At 35.9% G+C, this 15035-nt stretch overlaps 1 protein-coding gene and 1 long non-coding RNA gene across 3 annotated transcripts; both read right to left on the bottom strand.

Annotated features, from left to right (window-relative positions):
- Positions 1-5341: 5341 nt before the first annotated feature.
- On the bottom strand, positions 5342-8271 carry LOC110797957 (indole-3-acetic acid-amido synthetase GH3.6). The gene is made up of 3 exons (XM_022003089.2): positions 7719-8271; positions 6604-7535; positions 5342-6222 (listed from the first exon to the last, which is right to left on the bottom strand). The coding sequence occupies exons 1-3, from the start codon at positions 8057-8059 to the stop codon at positions 5627-5629; spliced, it is 1869 nt and encodes a 622-aa protein (XP_021858781.1). The 5' UTR covers positions 8060-8271; the 3' UTR covers positions 5342-5626.
- Positions 8272-11227: 2956 nt separating this feature from the next.
- On the bottom strand, positions 11228-13579 carry LOC130459718 (uncharacterized). 2 transcript variants are annotated; one of them, XR_008919303.1, is made up of 6 exons: positions 13359-13579; positions 13170-13243; positions 12263-12316; positions 12064-12154; positions 11780-11975; positions 11228-11430 (listed from the first exon to the last, which is right to left on the bottom strand). It is a non-coding gene; the product is annotated as an uncharacterized lncRNA (long non-coding RNA). The 2 variants fall into 2 exon arrangements; XR_008919302.1 differs by having other exon boundaries at positions 13170-13579.
- Between the last annotated feature and the right edge of the window lie 1456 nt (positions 13580-15035).

Here is a 15035-nt window from a genome sequence, read left to right as displayed (position 1 = left end):
GCATACATGTCCAATAGGAGCACTGACACCCTCAGGAACTTTCATGTAAACCTCCTCATTAAGATTTCCATGTAAGAATGCATTATTAATATCCAATTGGAACAATTTCCAGTTTCTGCTGGCAGCAATGGAGATCAAACACCTAACTGTGGACATCTTAACCACTGGGGAAAAAGTTTCATGGTAGTCAATACCATATTTTTGAGTAAAACCCTTAGCCACTAATCTGGCTTTATACCTTTCAATTGAACCATCAACATTTTTCTTAATTCTGTAAACCCACTTGCATCCAATTGCTTTCTTGCCTTTAGGAAGAATCACAAAATCCCATGTATGGTTATGATTGAGAGCTGTAATCTCCTTTTCCATAGCTGTAACCCAGTTATTGTCAGCAGCAGCCTCAGAGTAAGAAGTAGGCTCAATGAGGTCCATATTTGCAGCAATAAGAACTTTGTGTTTGTCAGGCAACTGATCAAAGGCTACAAGATTACACCAGTGTCTAAATGGTTTTGAACAAATGAAATCTTGAAGGTGAGAAGGGGGTTTAGTGATTCTAGTGGACTTTCTTTGAGGGGGAGCACAAAATTGAGATGATTGTGAAATTTTTGGAGGAGATTGTGGTGGTGTGGGAGAATTGGGAATAGAAGAATGAGTGGTGGTAGAAGAAGTTGAAGGGGTAGGAATAGAAGTAGGAGAAGTAGGAGAAGAAGTGTTAGATTCTTCATTTTGAGCAATAGAAAATGAAGAAGAGTCTGAGATATCAGTAATGATTGGGAGGAAAATTTTTGTTTTGTAAGTAGAAGATGGTGAAGATGAAAAGTGATAGGGGAAGTGCTTTTCATGGAAAACAACATCCCTTGATGTAACAAGCTTATGAGTAGCTAGGTTTAAAACTTTATAAGCTTTCTGATCACAAGGGTAACCTATGAACACACAAGGATCTGCTCTAGGATCAAATTTAGATCTCTGAGTTTTTGCAGTAGTGATGTAACACAAGCAACCAAACACCCTTCAATGAGATAGGTCTGGTTTGGTACCAAAAAGCTTTTCATAAGGAGTACAAAAATTTATACTCTTCAAGGGCATTCTGTTGATAAGATAGGTAGCAACAAGAATACATTCACTCCAGTATTTATCAGGAAGGTTTGACTGAAAAGAGAGAGCTCTAGCTGTCTCAAGTAGGTGTTTGTGTTTTCTCTCAACAACACCATTTTGTTGAGGTGTATAGCTGCAACTTTTCTGGTTTAGAATACCTTTGGAAAAAAACAAGTCTTTCATGCCACCTTCTGTCAAGTCAAGTGCATTATCTGATCTAACATGTTTGACCTTTAGACTAAACTGATTTTAAACATAAATAAGAAACTGAGTCATGACTTTCAAAGAGTCTGTAATTTCTCATGAGATGAGTCCAAGTCATTCTTGTGTAATCATCAACAATTATAAGAAACTGATTACAATGGGAAGAATCAGGGATGGAATATGGTCCCCATACATCAATATGTAGCAATTCAAAAGGCCTAGTTGTCTTGATACTGCTATTAGAAAAGGCAAACCTAGTTTGCTTAGCTAAAGGAAAAATCTGACAAAAGGATTCAGCTAAGCAACCTGGTACATCAACACCTTGTAATCCTTTTATTTTTCCAAATGACACGTGACCTAATCTAAGATGCCAGAGTTTGGCTTCTTGGACAACAGTTGATCCACCAGTAGAAAGAGCATACTTATTCTTGCCAAATGTCAGTAAATGTTCACTTACACTGTACAGTACCTTCTCCAACTTACCAAGCAGAGTATGCTTGTTCTTGGAAAGGTCCTGAAGGAAACATTCATCAGTTGTGAATGAGACAAAATAGCCATCATCACAACACAGTTTGGACACAGATATCAAATTGAATTGAAATTATGGAACATGTAGCACATCCCTTAGTATAATGTCTCCACCTAAATGGATAACACCTTTATGTTTGAATGATAACTCTGAACCATCAGGAATAGTAATAGTATGTTGAGTATCATTCACAGGTTCAAAAGAGCTAAATAATGACAATTCTGAACACATATGATCACTGACACCACTGTCTAAAATCCATTTTTTCTTAAAATTTGAAAATAGACAGAAAGTACCTTTGTGTTGAGAGGTTGTTGCTAATCCAAGTGAGTGAGAGCCAGAATTCTCAACTTGATTAGCAACTTGATTATTGTTGAGGTATTGCATCAAGTGACTGTATTGCTCCTCAGTGAAAGTAGCATGAACCATTCCTGATTCTATTTCATTGTGATTTTCTTTGTTGGAATTTTCATCAAGTTGTGCTGCTGCTGCTACTCTCTTCCCTTTGGTTTTGAAATCTTTTGGATAGCCATGTAGTTTCCAGCATTTATCAATAGTGTGATTTCTCATCTTACAATGATCACAAAAGAGATTGTTTCTGGTTGAGTTTCTGAGTTGATTTGCATTAACTGTAGTCCGAGAACCAGAATTGGAACTGTATTGAGGTTTGTAAAACTTGTAGTCAAATCTTCTAACACTGAATGTTGCAGATTATGATTGTACTTGATTTCTGACAATGTGCAACTCTTTCTGTTGTTCTTCTTGAAGCAAAAGCCCATAAGCTTTTGAAATTGTAGGTAGAGGATTCATCATAAGGATTGTGCTCTTAGGATGTTCATATTTTTGATTTAATTTCATCAAGAGTTGAATCAATCTTTGATTCTTTCGAGTTTTAAGAAACTGCTGTGTGAGATTACAACTGTAACCAATGCAAACATATGTAGGTAGGGGTTCCAATCCATCAAGCTGATCCAAAAACAGTTTGATCTTAGTAAAGAAACTAGCAACTCCTTCATCCTCTCCTTGAGTCAACTCACTTAACTGGTGTTGTACAGAGAACAACTGAGGACCAGATTCTCTACAATATTTGTCAGCTAATTCAAGCCAAATTGCTCTTGCTGTCTTGAGATATAAGACAATTCTTGCTATTTTAGGCTCAAGTGAAGCCAACATCCAAGAAATAACCAAATCATTGCATCAAATCATTGCATCTACACCATAATCTGTAATTTCCAGAATTCACTGCTGGTTGATTTAGAGTTCCATCAACAAAGCATAATTTGTTTCTTGCTGACAAAGCTATCATCATTGATTGTTTCCAATCATTAAAAATTTGTCCCTCAAATTCAATACTCACCAGTTTTGTAGCATTTAGATCACTGTTGCTTAGATAATAAGCAGAACTTGGATTTTGAGATGGATCTGATTGCTGATCTGCAGGCATTCTGAGATTTTGATTGGATTCTTGAAACTACTGATTAATCAAGCAAAACGAATTTCAGCAGGATCAATTGATCATTGCTCTGATACCATGTTAGAGATCACCTTATAGGTTGATCTCAACCCTATGATTGTGTATTAACAATCAAAGAAATGCAGAAAGAAAGAGAGAAAGATGAAAAGGAAAGAATAAAGTCTCTTATTGAATCAATGATAATTACAACATGATTCTGCTTATATACACTGATCATATGACGTGTAAGAACCAATGAATGAGCTCCAAACTTACACATCAACCCACACTAACTAACACTCATTATTACAGCAAATAGTACATAACAGAATCCATAACAAAATTCCTACAAAGAAGGAGAGGTAGTTACGCTGCATTCTTCTAGAAGGTGGTAATGTAGGAAGCTGATGGTGCTTGAGGTGAACTTCTACACAAGTGTTGGTTGCTGCAGTGTTGTAAAGATGAGATGATCATGTTTGCAGTGAGATCATGAGTGTGTACACCAACAGAAAGCATTTATTAAAAGGCGTCTATAAGAAAGCATATGTGACATTTGACGCTCTACTTATGTATCGTTCGCTCCATGTAATCTTCATAAAAAAATGTCATATATGGTTTGCGCAAGGTTTGAACCCCCTGACATTGAGTTCAAACAATAAAGTTTTTATCATTGCTATTACATTTTTCATGTGATCATTTTAAAAAAAAAAATATAAGTAAATGTGAATGTTGTTAATGTAGTAACTCGGGGCGTCGACCGAGCTTAAAAACTAGTTTTTTCGCTAAAATGGGTTTTTAAATTCGTCAAAAAAAAAGGGGTATTTAAATAGATGGCTTAGATTCAGTATGTAGTAATATGAGTAAAGTAAAGAGCTAAATTCATGATACAGAAAAGTTCTTCTTCTTTAAGAAGCTGGAAATACAATTGAACATATATACGAAGTATATAATTTATTATTAATTAACAAATAATTACTTAAAAGAATTAGGATTTCAAAGACAGGCTTGGCATTGCCGTTTTAGGAAGTGGCCCATGAGACTTCAGTGGCCAGATTTTCTGCCTCAATTTATGTAGGGATCAGGGAATACCCAATATTCCAATTAAATAATAAAACTTCTACTTGTATTTTCAAATAAATGATGATACTTGGTCTATTCTCTATTATTTGTTCTATTAAAAATCTTTCAATTTAAATATTGTGCAAAAAGACATATGAAGCAAATAAAAAGGAAGGGGTTGACTAGTATGAAACACGGAAACGACTGTGTGTTCCAGTGTTATATACGGAAGACAACCTACAGTGCATGCAAGATCTATTCAACAACTGTAGTTTTAATGAAAGAAACATTTATTTAATTCATTTTTTCATGTGGTATTTGTTAGATCTATATATATTTATGTTGTAAATGTTGTATGACTCTTTATTAATGAATTACCAAAAAAAAAAAGTAGGTAAAAATAGTAAGATAATGTATTAAACAACCTTTTCTCCTATGAAAGATAACGTATTAGACTTACATACATATATCATACATGTTGGTCTTCTTGTTTTAGACGTTGTCATCCACATGCATGTTTACATCTAAACAAGTAGTACCATTACTTGTTTGTATGTCATCTAAAAAGCATGCTTGTACTGAAGTTTATTTGAATTACAAAAGTTTGGACCAGATTCAGAACTTTTCCGTTATGATATACTACGTGGTAGTTGTTTTGGTGAGATATCGATCGACTTATAATTTATTTTGAAAATATCAAAGTAAATGTAATGTAATAGTTTAAAATTTGTTAGCAATTTGGCATAAGTCTTTTGAAATGGCGAATATAATGTTAAGGTGTTTGAATGAATTACAACCATACAAGAAAAAAAAAGAAAAGAAAAAAAAGAGTGGTGAGGGAGCTCGGAGGTGAAACATTAGAAGTTTGAACTCTACAAGAAAAGACTTTCTTCCTAAACCAAATTTATAGGTATACTTGGTTATCAAAAACTCACCCACTAATATTTGATACAATAATCAGTGAGAAGCTGCAATCACAATTCACAAATACGCCGAAACAGTTAAGAAAGAGTTTCTTCCTTGAAAAGAAGGAATTGATTAATTTTATACAAAAGGAAGACTAAAATTTTAGATTCCCTACGCATTGCTCATTAACAAGTGCTACAATAATTCATACATAAAAAACTAAAATTAGACTTAATAATACTTTGATCTAAAATGGGCCAGTTTCCAGTTTCCAGTTTCCAGTTTCCACCCCTAGCCAAAATGATCCCAAAAACAGCTGATATTTGTTCTCCTTAATTAATTATCCAGCATGAAGGAAGAACACAAGTGAAATAACATGTTCATCTTTCCTCATTAGAATTGCACCATTGCTTGTGACCAGGAACCCATTTGGGACATTTAGGACTACGGAAGGTGGACACCACTCTTGAGTTTAACAACTCGACAATGGGTGCAAATTTGACACACCTAGGAGTTTTGTACTGATTAATAGACGCCCCTAAACTTATGGCATAATCCATAAGCTTATCGAACGTACCATTCTCCACTACCTTAATCTCTAAGGGTCCAATTGACTTGTCCGAAACCCGGCCTTGCCTATACACGCTGTTTAACGACTCCTCTACTTCTAAACAGCAGTCCTCAAAAACTGATGAGGGTACCTTGGTTGAGCCATTGCGGCTCAGCTCCCAGAATAGCACATAGTGGCCTGGTATGGTCGCAAGTTCAGCGTAGCTAGTGTACTCTAGCAGAGTGGCGTCAAACGGCTGTAGATGGGTTACTGCATTCTTCACTGCGTTTTGGAGCTCAACCTCGTCCGTCTTGTCGGAATCTATGCTTAGAACCACGTTCTTCCGACACACGAAGTTGAATTGTGGTGCTTTGTTCTTGAAACCGGCCACCCTAAGTACGTCGCCTACTCTGTATCTGTACAAACCTGTCCAATTATACATACATTCCATCTGTCGTTAATAATAATTAATGAGGGCTGAGGCAATTAATCAACTTTGCTTAATTTATCATTGTGATATAACCATCATCGAATGTTTTAAGCTCTGTTTTTGAATTCTGACGCTTAAGAAAATAAATAACTAAAATTATCCTCTTTACTTTCCCAAAATATCCTTAATTTTGAGGAGAAACATAAATGGCCTTGTGCCAGGAATAGGAATTATAGGATTATGGATCCAGTGATCCACTAATCGTAAATCGTAAATCGTAAATCGTAAATCGTAAATCGTGGCGGGCCTATGACTAGTTATTTGTAACAAATAACGTAACAGTCGTGTATTTGTAAAAGAAAGAAATAGAAAATTACCGGCATAAGTGGTAATGACAAGCTCATACTCATGGCCGAGCTTGACATCAGTGAGCTCGACGAGGTGTTGTTGCTCCTTCTCGGTAAGAGATTTGGGCATGGAGATGGAATTGGTAACACCGTTAAGATTGCGCTGGACTGGTAAAAACTCAAAGTAGCCCATGGTAGGAATAAGTGTGTAGGAAACTTCATTTGGCTTGCAGAGTGGGTTAAGATTAACACCAAAGTAACATTCGGAGGAGGCATACATAGTGCAAACAAGGGGTAAACCATTGCTATAATAATCAAGGGTAGGAATATATTGTGCCATGGTCCCTGTCACAATAACATCAACATATTTTGTGTTAGGCCACAGCCTAGTGATGATCCCTTGCCACGACTCCTTGCTACACTCCAACTCGATAAACTCTGCCAGCCTAAGGTCGGGTTTTAAGATCCGCATCACAGCGTCCCGGATTGTATGGTCGCTGATTTCTGAGTTCAGAGATCCGACCCGGATGTCATGGGCTAATACGGCCCAATGCTTTTCAAGGAATTTTATTGCCCGGATAAAGCCCGAGGCAAAAACTGCCCCGACCCGAAGAACTTCTTTGTGTTGGAAAAGCCCACAAAGGAGTTGGGCATACATGGATTGGTAAGAATCAGAACAGAGGATTGCTTCATTGGGGCTTGTATAATTTGTGTAGGAGTCAAAGGGTCTGTTTTTGAAATGTGAGCTTTTGTAGTAGCTGGTTAAAACGGGTCGAGCCAATAGCCCACCTGGGGTCTTAGACTCAGATTTTATGAACAAAAAATACATCCCTTTGCCTTTGTCTAAGCCAGGGACAAATTGGCTCATTACTGGCATTAATAAGCTGTATAACATGCACCTCCTATCCAACTCCTCTTCAATTGTTGGCATCAATTTTCTCTCTCCTCCAGATGTTCCAGAACTACAACAATTTCCAGAATAAAAGATAATCAATCAATCAATCAATCTATCTATCTATCTATCTGATACAGAACAACAAAATACGTATTTAAACATATTCATGGTCAAATGTATCTTTAGAGAGACCATTGTAAAAAGTAAAAATTTAAAATAAATAGTAATTTGAGACAGAGGGAGTAACTACCTGGTAAGGAACTCGGAGATGGGGTGGGAGGAGAGGATTGGGGATTTATCGCCGTTGGCGATGCGAGTAATATCAGACTGTATGTCTTCATATTTGATAACAGGGATTATTTTCTTAAAGGTATCCCTATCAGTAGCACCATTAAGGCCATGCCTTTGAAGGTACTCGACGTTCGAGTTTTGAGTTAGGATTTCAGAGAGGACTCTCTTTTGGAGTTGATCAGCATTTTCGGTTACTTCCTCAATGAACTCAAGGGATTTCTTGTTCTTTTCGATGTTGTACAATTCCATTTCCATTCCATTTTTTGGATGATCATGTGTTTCTTTTGGAGCCTCAGGCATGGTTGCTTGGCTATTTTTTTAGGAGAGGGAAAATGGGGAAGAAGAGAAGATTTTGATGATGCAGAGGAGATGTTTGTTGTTGGTTAAGGGAGTATGGGTGTAAATGTGTAAAGGAATGAAGGGGGGATGTGGGTTTTTATAGAAGAAAGATTAGGGAAACGGGAAAAGGGGGTTGCCTTTGCTCCAACTCAGGGTTCATAATTCATACGGACTAATTTCTCACTTTACAAATAGTTGGTCTACTTTGGCTCTATGCACTATTTATATATTACTCTCTCCCCGTCCCTTAATACTCGTACCGCTTTCCTTTTCGAGTCGTCCCTTAATACTTGCACCGCTTCTATAAATGGAAATTTATGTCAATATTATATTATTTCTCACACTTACTTACTAACCCCACCTACACCCCTATTCTCCACAAAAAATCATTTAAAAATTCACACCCCCACTCACCACTCACCACCTCTTACCCACTTCCCACTAACTATATTAAAAAAATACCCCACTATCAACTAACACCCATTAAATTAATAAGTTAATTTAAATTCTTAAACTCCGCACCGGTCAAACCGGTGCGAGTATTAAGGGACGGAGGGAGTAACTTTTACTCTATTTTTTTTACTTACATTAAACAAAGTATTATCCCATAAAAGGTGCTTGGGTTACTCTCAATGTCTACTTTTCAAATTATCAAAAAATAAATAAATTTACTAATAGATAATTAAAGTTATGCGTTGACAAACGTAAAAATCAAAGTAGTGCAACTATTTCTAAACGGATGAAGTAATAATAAACAAAAAAACATGGGTCCGAATAAGTCACAAGGGCATTACTCTATAATACATTATATTACGTATTATATACAAATTATGTATGGAGTAAATGGGAGAGAAGGATTTAAAACTGTAACCTATTATACACAGACACATAATATATATATTAGACCTTATTGTTAAAAAAACAAAAAGATAAACAAAAGGGCAGCTATGTTGGTGGGTAGAGTTGTCAATTTATGTGAGGTTTTTTATTAGTATTATAATATTTTGGTTATTCAATTTGTTAACAATTAACGTTAGCTAGCTTGCTTGACCGACCAACACATGGATGTTCCATGCTATATTAGCTAAAGGTCAAACCACAACTACTCTTGGAGGGAGGCAGCAATTGAATTATGTTAATTGGATTAAGTTTTCTACATTATGACAAATCTTAAGCGTACTTTCTGCAAACCATGGTTGAAATGTATAGCAATTTAGTGACTGTGTTAGGATTAGGAATATCTCACCTTAATCACTAAGATTATATGTGTTCAGTTTTTAGTAGCCGCACAGTTTCAATCCCTCATAATTAAGTTTTATTAATTATCCCATGCATACTCCATACATTAGTTGTTTACTTCTCATCTATTGTAGAAAAATCAAATTATCCCATACCCTCCAATTAGATGGGAATATGTTTCAAAATATAATGTAACCAAAACATTGGTTTACTATAAAAGAGTATATTTTATTATTTTAGGATTAGTGTATATTCTTCCTAGATCACCAATTATTTATGACGTTGTTTCTAGTCAAAGGGAGTAGTGACTTCTTTTAATTGACGGTATATATTACGGACTAAAAGAGATGTTTAAGTAACTACTATAAAAACCTCACTTATACAGACATTTGAGTTCTGCAATGGAAAAAGATGGGGGAAAATAACAAATTAACACGTATAAGTTAGATAGGTTACTCCTACTATCACCAATTTATTTCAGTGTAGAACCTTCTTGGAAATTATAGCTTTATAAGTGAAGCAGACTATCATTCTCCTTATTGGTTGTCCCTAAACCCATTTTCTATTCTAACAATATTTAACAACTACTAATATGAAACTAGTTAAACTATCTTAAAGAATCAAGATTCTCTTTTGATACTCCTGAATGGATAAACATTTCATACTAATGCATGGTTTTAGAACTCTAACATTAATCTAATGAGATACAAAAAAGTTATTCCATAAACTAAAATCTAAGGTCTTTTTCACAAGAGTAAGGTGTCATATACATGTAAAATAAATGTCACTTTAGTGTTCTTTTAGATAGAGATGATGAGATTACAATATTTTACTCCATAATCCGTAAAGAAATTACTGTATGATGACAATTAACATTTATCATAAGGAACTTAGCAATTCAATCAGCGCGTATTTGGATTAATTAGTGAATGCCTTGATTAACGTAATCAAACATCTCGGTTCGAGCCCTAATATACGTGAGACTGTAACAACATTTGTTCTGACAGACTGATAGCTTCGTGCAATTTGTGCCAAATCCGGCTCGAATCTTGATTGGTGTGTTCTGAGTGACGTATCCTTAGCCTCAACAAAAAAAAAAAGGGGGGGTAACATTGTAAGGCATCAATGAACGTATTACACATCCATTAATATATTAACCCCCAAAAGAAGGAATAATTACTTTAAATAATTCAACCTTTCGACGATTTTCCGTTAATAATCCAACCTTTCGATTATTATCTAATAATCTAACCTTTGCACCCCCTTTAACTTTTATTGCACCCAACCGGTGACAAACCCGCTATATCAGGTCACTTGTACACGTGTCAATGTGTCACGTTACCTTTCGTTATAATTTATTTATTTTTACAAAAAATTAAATTTTTTCTTTTCCAAATATTTAGTTGACTTTTTTATTTTAAAAAAATGTTTAAGAAACAATTTCACCACAACATCAACGCCATCTATACCAACTATATAACTTAGGCAAGCTTGTCCAATAACATTCACTAGTGGAAAAAGGGTCATTTGCATCGCACTTTTAAGCACATTTGCGTCGCACATCGTGCGTGGCAAAAGCTCTCGACGCAAATGACTAAAAGTCATTTGCGTCGCACATTTGTGCGACGCAAATGAACCTTATTTGCGTCGCACATTTAGCAAATGTGCGTTGCAAATGACTTTTCAGCACCATGCCTGAAAAGTCATTTGCAACGCACATTAGCTAAATGTGCGACGCAAATGACTTTTCAGCACCATGCCTGAAAAGTCATTTGCAACGCACATTTGCTAAATGTGCGACGCAAATGACTTTTAGGCGAAAAAAAAAAGTCATTTGCCACGCACATTAGCTAAATGTGCGTTGCAAATGACTTTTTTTTTTAAAAAAAAAATTCGTTTTTTAATATTTTAGTTACAACGTTTTTGAAGAAAACAGGAAGTCTCATGATAGTCAGACACTTCTGGAAATCAGTCAGTAAGAAGCACGATAAGACCATAGAACAGGGCGTTCAAATAATAATTAGCAAGAAGAATGTCCACATGCATCCGAGTACGCATATATACAGTCATTTTTACAGAGCTAAAATGACCAACTGCAAAAAAAAAAAGGGTGAAAAAAAAACAAATCAGGCAGCAAATAAATTAAGAAAAAAAATTGGAACTATGTTTAACAAGCAGTGGACTCAATCAATAAAAAATCTGTGCTTTTTATTAGGAGATTTGAAGTTTAAATCATAACCTTAAAGTTTCATAGCTACTGTTTTGTTAACTATCCTAGATTCCCAGAAGAAGCTATATACATTTTTGTGAAATAACCTGTAACTAAGGTATAAAGGGATGGAAAGTTTAACTCAAGAAAAAATTCATGGAAGCTAGAGAAAATTGCAGTCACTTCAGAATGGTAAGTGTGCATCACCAGATACCAGAGTTGGAAACTCTTACCTCCTGTAGAAAGTCAGCTATTCCCTTCCTCTTAGGACACCTAAAACCACAGCTCTCAAAAAAATCAATGCAGATGCATCTGTTACATGGACCAACTGTTGAACACATGAAACAATCTGAAATGAAGTAGAACTGTCCAAGCCATTCGTAATTTCATCCATAAAGAACGCCTTAATCGGCCCAACAATCATCTCACCTGCAAAATTCCATTATTACCATGATTCTTCAGAATAATGGGCATGATCAGATTTAAGTTTTACAACAGTTGTTTTTAACTGAAGCACCTGTAGTCAATCTTTTCTTTTGACCACCTGAGATGCCTCTCCTCATAGCATCACCAATCATTGTGTCAGCACAGATACCTAGACCAAGAATCTGCAAGGGAACATATGACGATTAGTTGAGCACATGATTGATTGCAAACTTATAGTCCACAAACTAACTACAAAATCAAATATGAGGCAGGTTTTATCATATACTTACTTTTTGTATGTAGTCTGTCTGTAGGGAATTCTTCAATCCTTCGACAGATATTGCCTGTTACCCCAAATCACAAGTCTCAATAAACGAAATTACCATACAGCATCATATTTAAGGTAAAACATTAATAAAAATGTTACCATAGTAAAATCAGATACTCATATCATTATTACCTGAATATTGATGCTTCTTTCAATATGAATCTTAAACCAAATCACATGTATGCTTAATTTCAATCACTAATTTAACTACTTAACATAGAGAAATGTTGTGGGAAAGGATGAAGAGGCTCCAGTTCCCTTAATAGGTAATCAAATGGAAATTTTCCCGAGAAATAATCAAATATCTCAAGATTCATGTACCCTCATATAATCTTTGTCAAAGAGGAGAGGTACCTAGATTAATAAGAAATGGACAATCTCTTTTTCTTTCTTTCATAACGATGATGACGACAGGGTTTTGAATTTTTCATAATATACTTTGGCAGTGTCTTTTCCTGCAGTTCTTTCTATATACAAAAAGCTCCACAACAAATAACTCAAAAAAGAAAGAAAAAAAAAGTTCCATTGAAGGGTGAAAATTGCGAGATTTTCCTTCGTTGGTGTCAGTTTAAAATCAAGTGTTTTGCTATCCCTTATATTTCCAAAAATAGTATCAGTTTCGGAATTATGACATAATTACAATTTGTTCAAAGTTAATAATTCATAGTATTTCTAATTTAAGGCCTGTGATACATAGTCCCCTGAGGGCGACATTTAGCAATTTCCTTATATTTGATCCATATTAAATACAAATGCAAAGAGAAATGCCAAATTGGCCCATTTCTATCATAAATTCATAATAATTCATATAATTTCTTCCCCTCTCTGGATTTATAGAACATATCAAAGGGAGATTTAGTGAGATGCACCTGTCATCAATATCCATGTTCCGGTTCTTCTATTTTCGGGTGTGCACCTTTCATAATTCAATCTTAAAATTCAACTAAAATGAACAACTAAAATTCAATCAAAATATCCACAATAATAATTAAATTGCACAATTAAAATTCAACTAAATAATATCAAGATTAAAATTCAATCTTAAATGTAAATAATACCTAATTAATTATTGAAGAGAGGACAGACGACACAGGGGGCGGTGGCTGTGAGCAGGGACGGCGTGCAGGGGGCGGTGGTAGTAAGGGAGGTGTGCAGGGGCGGTGTGCAGGGGTTGTGAGCTGCGACGGATGTGAGAGCCGCGGCGGCTGTGAGAGCAGCGGCGGCTGTTAGCCGCGACGACAGTGTGCAGCGAGGAGATGCGGCGGCAGTGAGAACGACAGAGAAGAGGACAACCACTGCGCAGGAGGAGACGGGGTTCAGCGCGCAGGGAGAAGAGGCCGGAGGACGAGTATGCTTGCCGGAGGAAGAACGGCCGTCGCAGTTGGCCTGGGTGCAGTGAGAAGTTGGACCAAGGAAGGAAGCGGGCTAGGAGGACAAGGCAGTGAAAGGAGAAGCAGACATTCGATTTAGGTTAGAGCAAAGTGAGAATAGCTAGGTGAGTGCCAAACCAAATTCTGAAAAGTTTCAAATTCATTTGCCTCGCAGTATTACTAAACTGCGATGCAAATAACTTTAAGAGGTTTTTAAAGTCATTTGCCTCGCAGTTTAGTAATATTGCGAGGCAAATGAGTGACTCAATTGCGTCGCAGCTCTACTAATCTGCGACGCAAATGACTTTAAGAACATTTTAAAGTCATTTGCCTCGCAGTTTAGTAATACTGCGACGCAAATGACTAAAATTAAAGCTAAAATTTTTCATTTGCGTCGCATGTCTATGGTTGCGACGCAAATTCACCGATGCAAATGAGCCTTTTTCCACTAGTGATTGTTCGGTCATCTTCAACATTTACATAACAACTCCAACGTCTAGGCAACAACATGGTCAACACCATTAACAACATCTATAAGAGCATCAGCAACCATGACTGTGGCTTGCTGTCAATTGCTATTTACCCTCCCAAAAATTGTACAATGTTAACTTTGCTCCATGTCAATTTAGTCTCATACTTGACAGGGGTCAGATATATGACCCCTTGGGCAACCAAATTGCAAGATAATTTGCTTGTTTTTCTATAATTTTTGTGGTTGGCTGTAGATAAACCAACAACAATGAGTTTAATTATTTTGCCCAAACTTTTTTATTTGATTAATTGTGCACTTATACGTAGTACATAAATAGGTTAATTATTAATGTTTTTGTAATATTAATTAGTAAAAAAATTTTTTTTTTTTAATATTTTCTTAACTTAATTCAAGAAAGAAATTATAGTTACTAAAATTAGTAACTTTGTAGGAGAAATAATATGAGGTGAGATTATGTGAAAAGTCGGTGAGAGAGATTTGTGACCTTGGGTCAATATTGTAGAAAAAAAAGAAGAGGTCAAAGTAGGAGATACGTCAAGTTAGTGGAAAATGAGGTGTAAGGAGAGAGATGAGAGAGAAATTATTTTACACTTGACCAAGAGTCAAGGATGCACATGGTCTAACAACAACACTGTCACTGACCCTTTCTTTTGTCCTCCCCTCTAACACACCTCTGCCACTACACGAACCATCACTGCACCTCCTGGCTCCACCGCAACCATCTTCAGCCCCACCTACACCAGGAACACCAAGAACACCACAAGCCTCAATTTGATTTGTTCAAATATAAAAACTTTGATTTTCATATGCCAAATTTAGTTAAGTTTAATTTGTTTGAAATTAAACACCAATTACTCGAATTTATACCTAAA

This window comes from Spinacia oleracea, chromosome 4 (genome assembly GCF_020520425.1).
Source record: "Spinacia oleracea cultivar Varoflay chromosome 4, BTI_SOV_V1, whole genome shotgun sequence".
In the NCBI taxonomy this organism is placed as follows: Eukaryota; Viridiplantae; Streptophyta; class Magnoliopsida; order Caryophyllales; family Amaranthaceae; genus Spinacia; species Spinacia oleracea.
The sequence above is the reverse complement of the archived record's forward strand: the minus strand, read 5'-3'. Positions and strand labels throughout refer to the sequence as shown.

Excerpts from the sequence above, each read along its gene's own strand:
- LOC110797957 (XM_022003089.2), bottom strand. The coding sequence starts at position 8,059 with ATGCCTGAGGCTCCAAAAGAAACACATGATCATCCAAAAAATGGAATG. Across the intron at positions 7,536-7,718 it reads ATCTCCGAGTTCCTTACCAG|TTCTGGAACATCTGGAGGAG; the intron begins GTAGTTACTCCC and ends AAATTGTTGTAG. Across the intron at positions 6,223-6,603 it reads TGTCATTACCACTTATGCCG|GTTTGTACAGATACAGAGTA; the intron begins GTAATTTTCTAT and ends ATAATTGGACAG.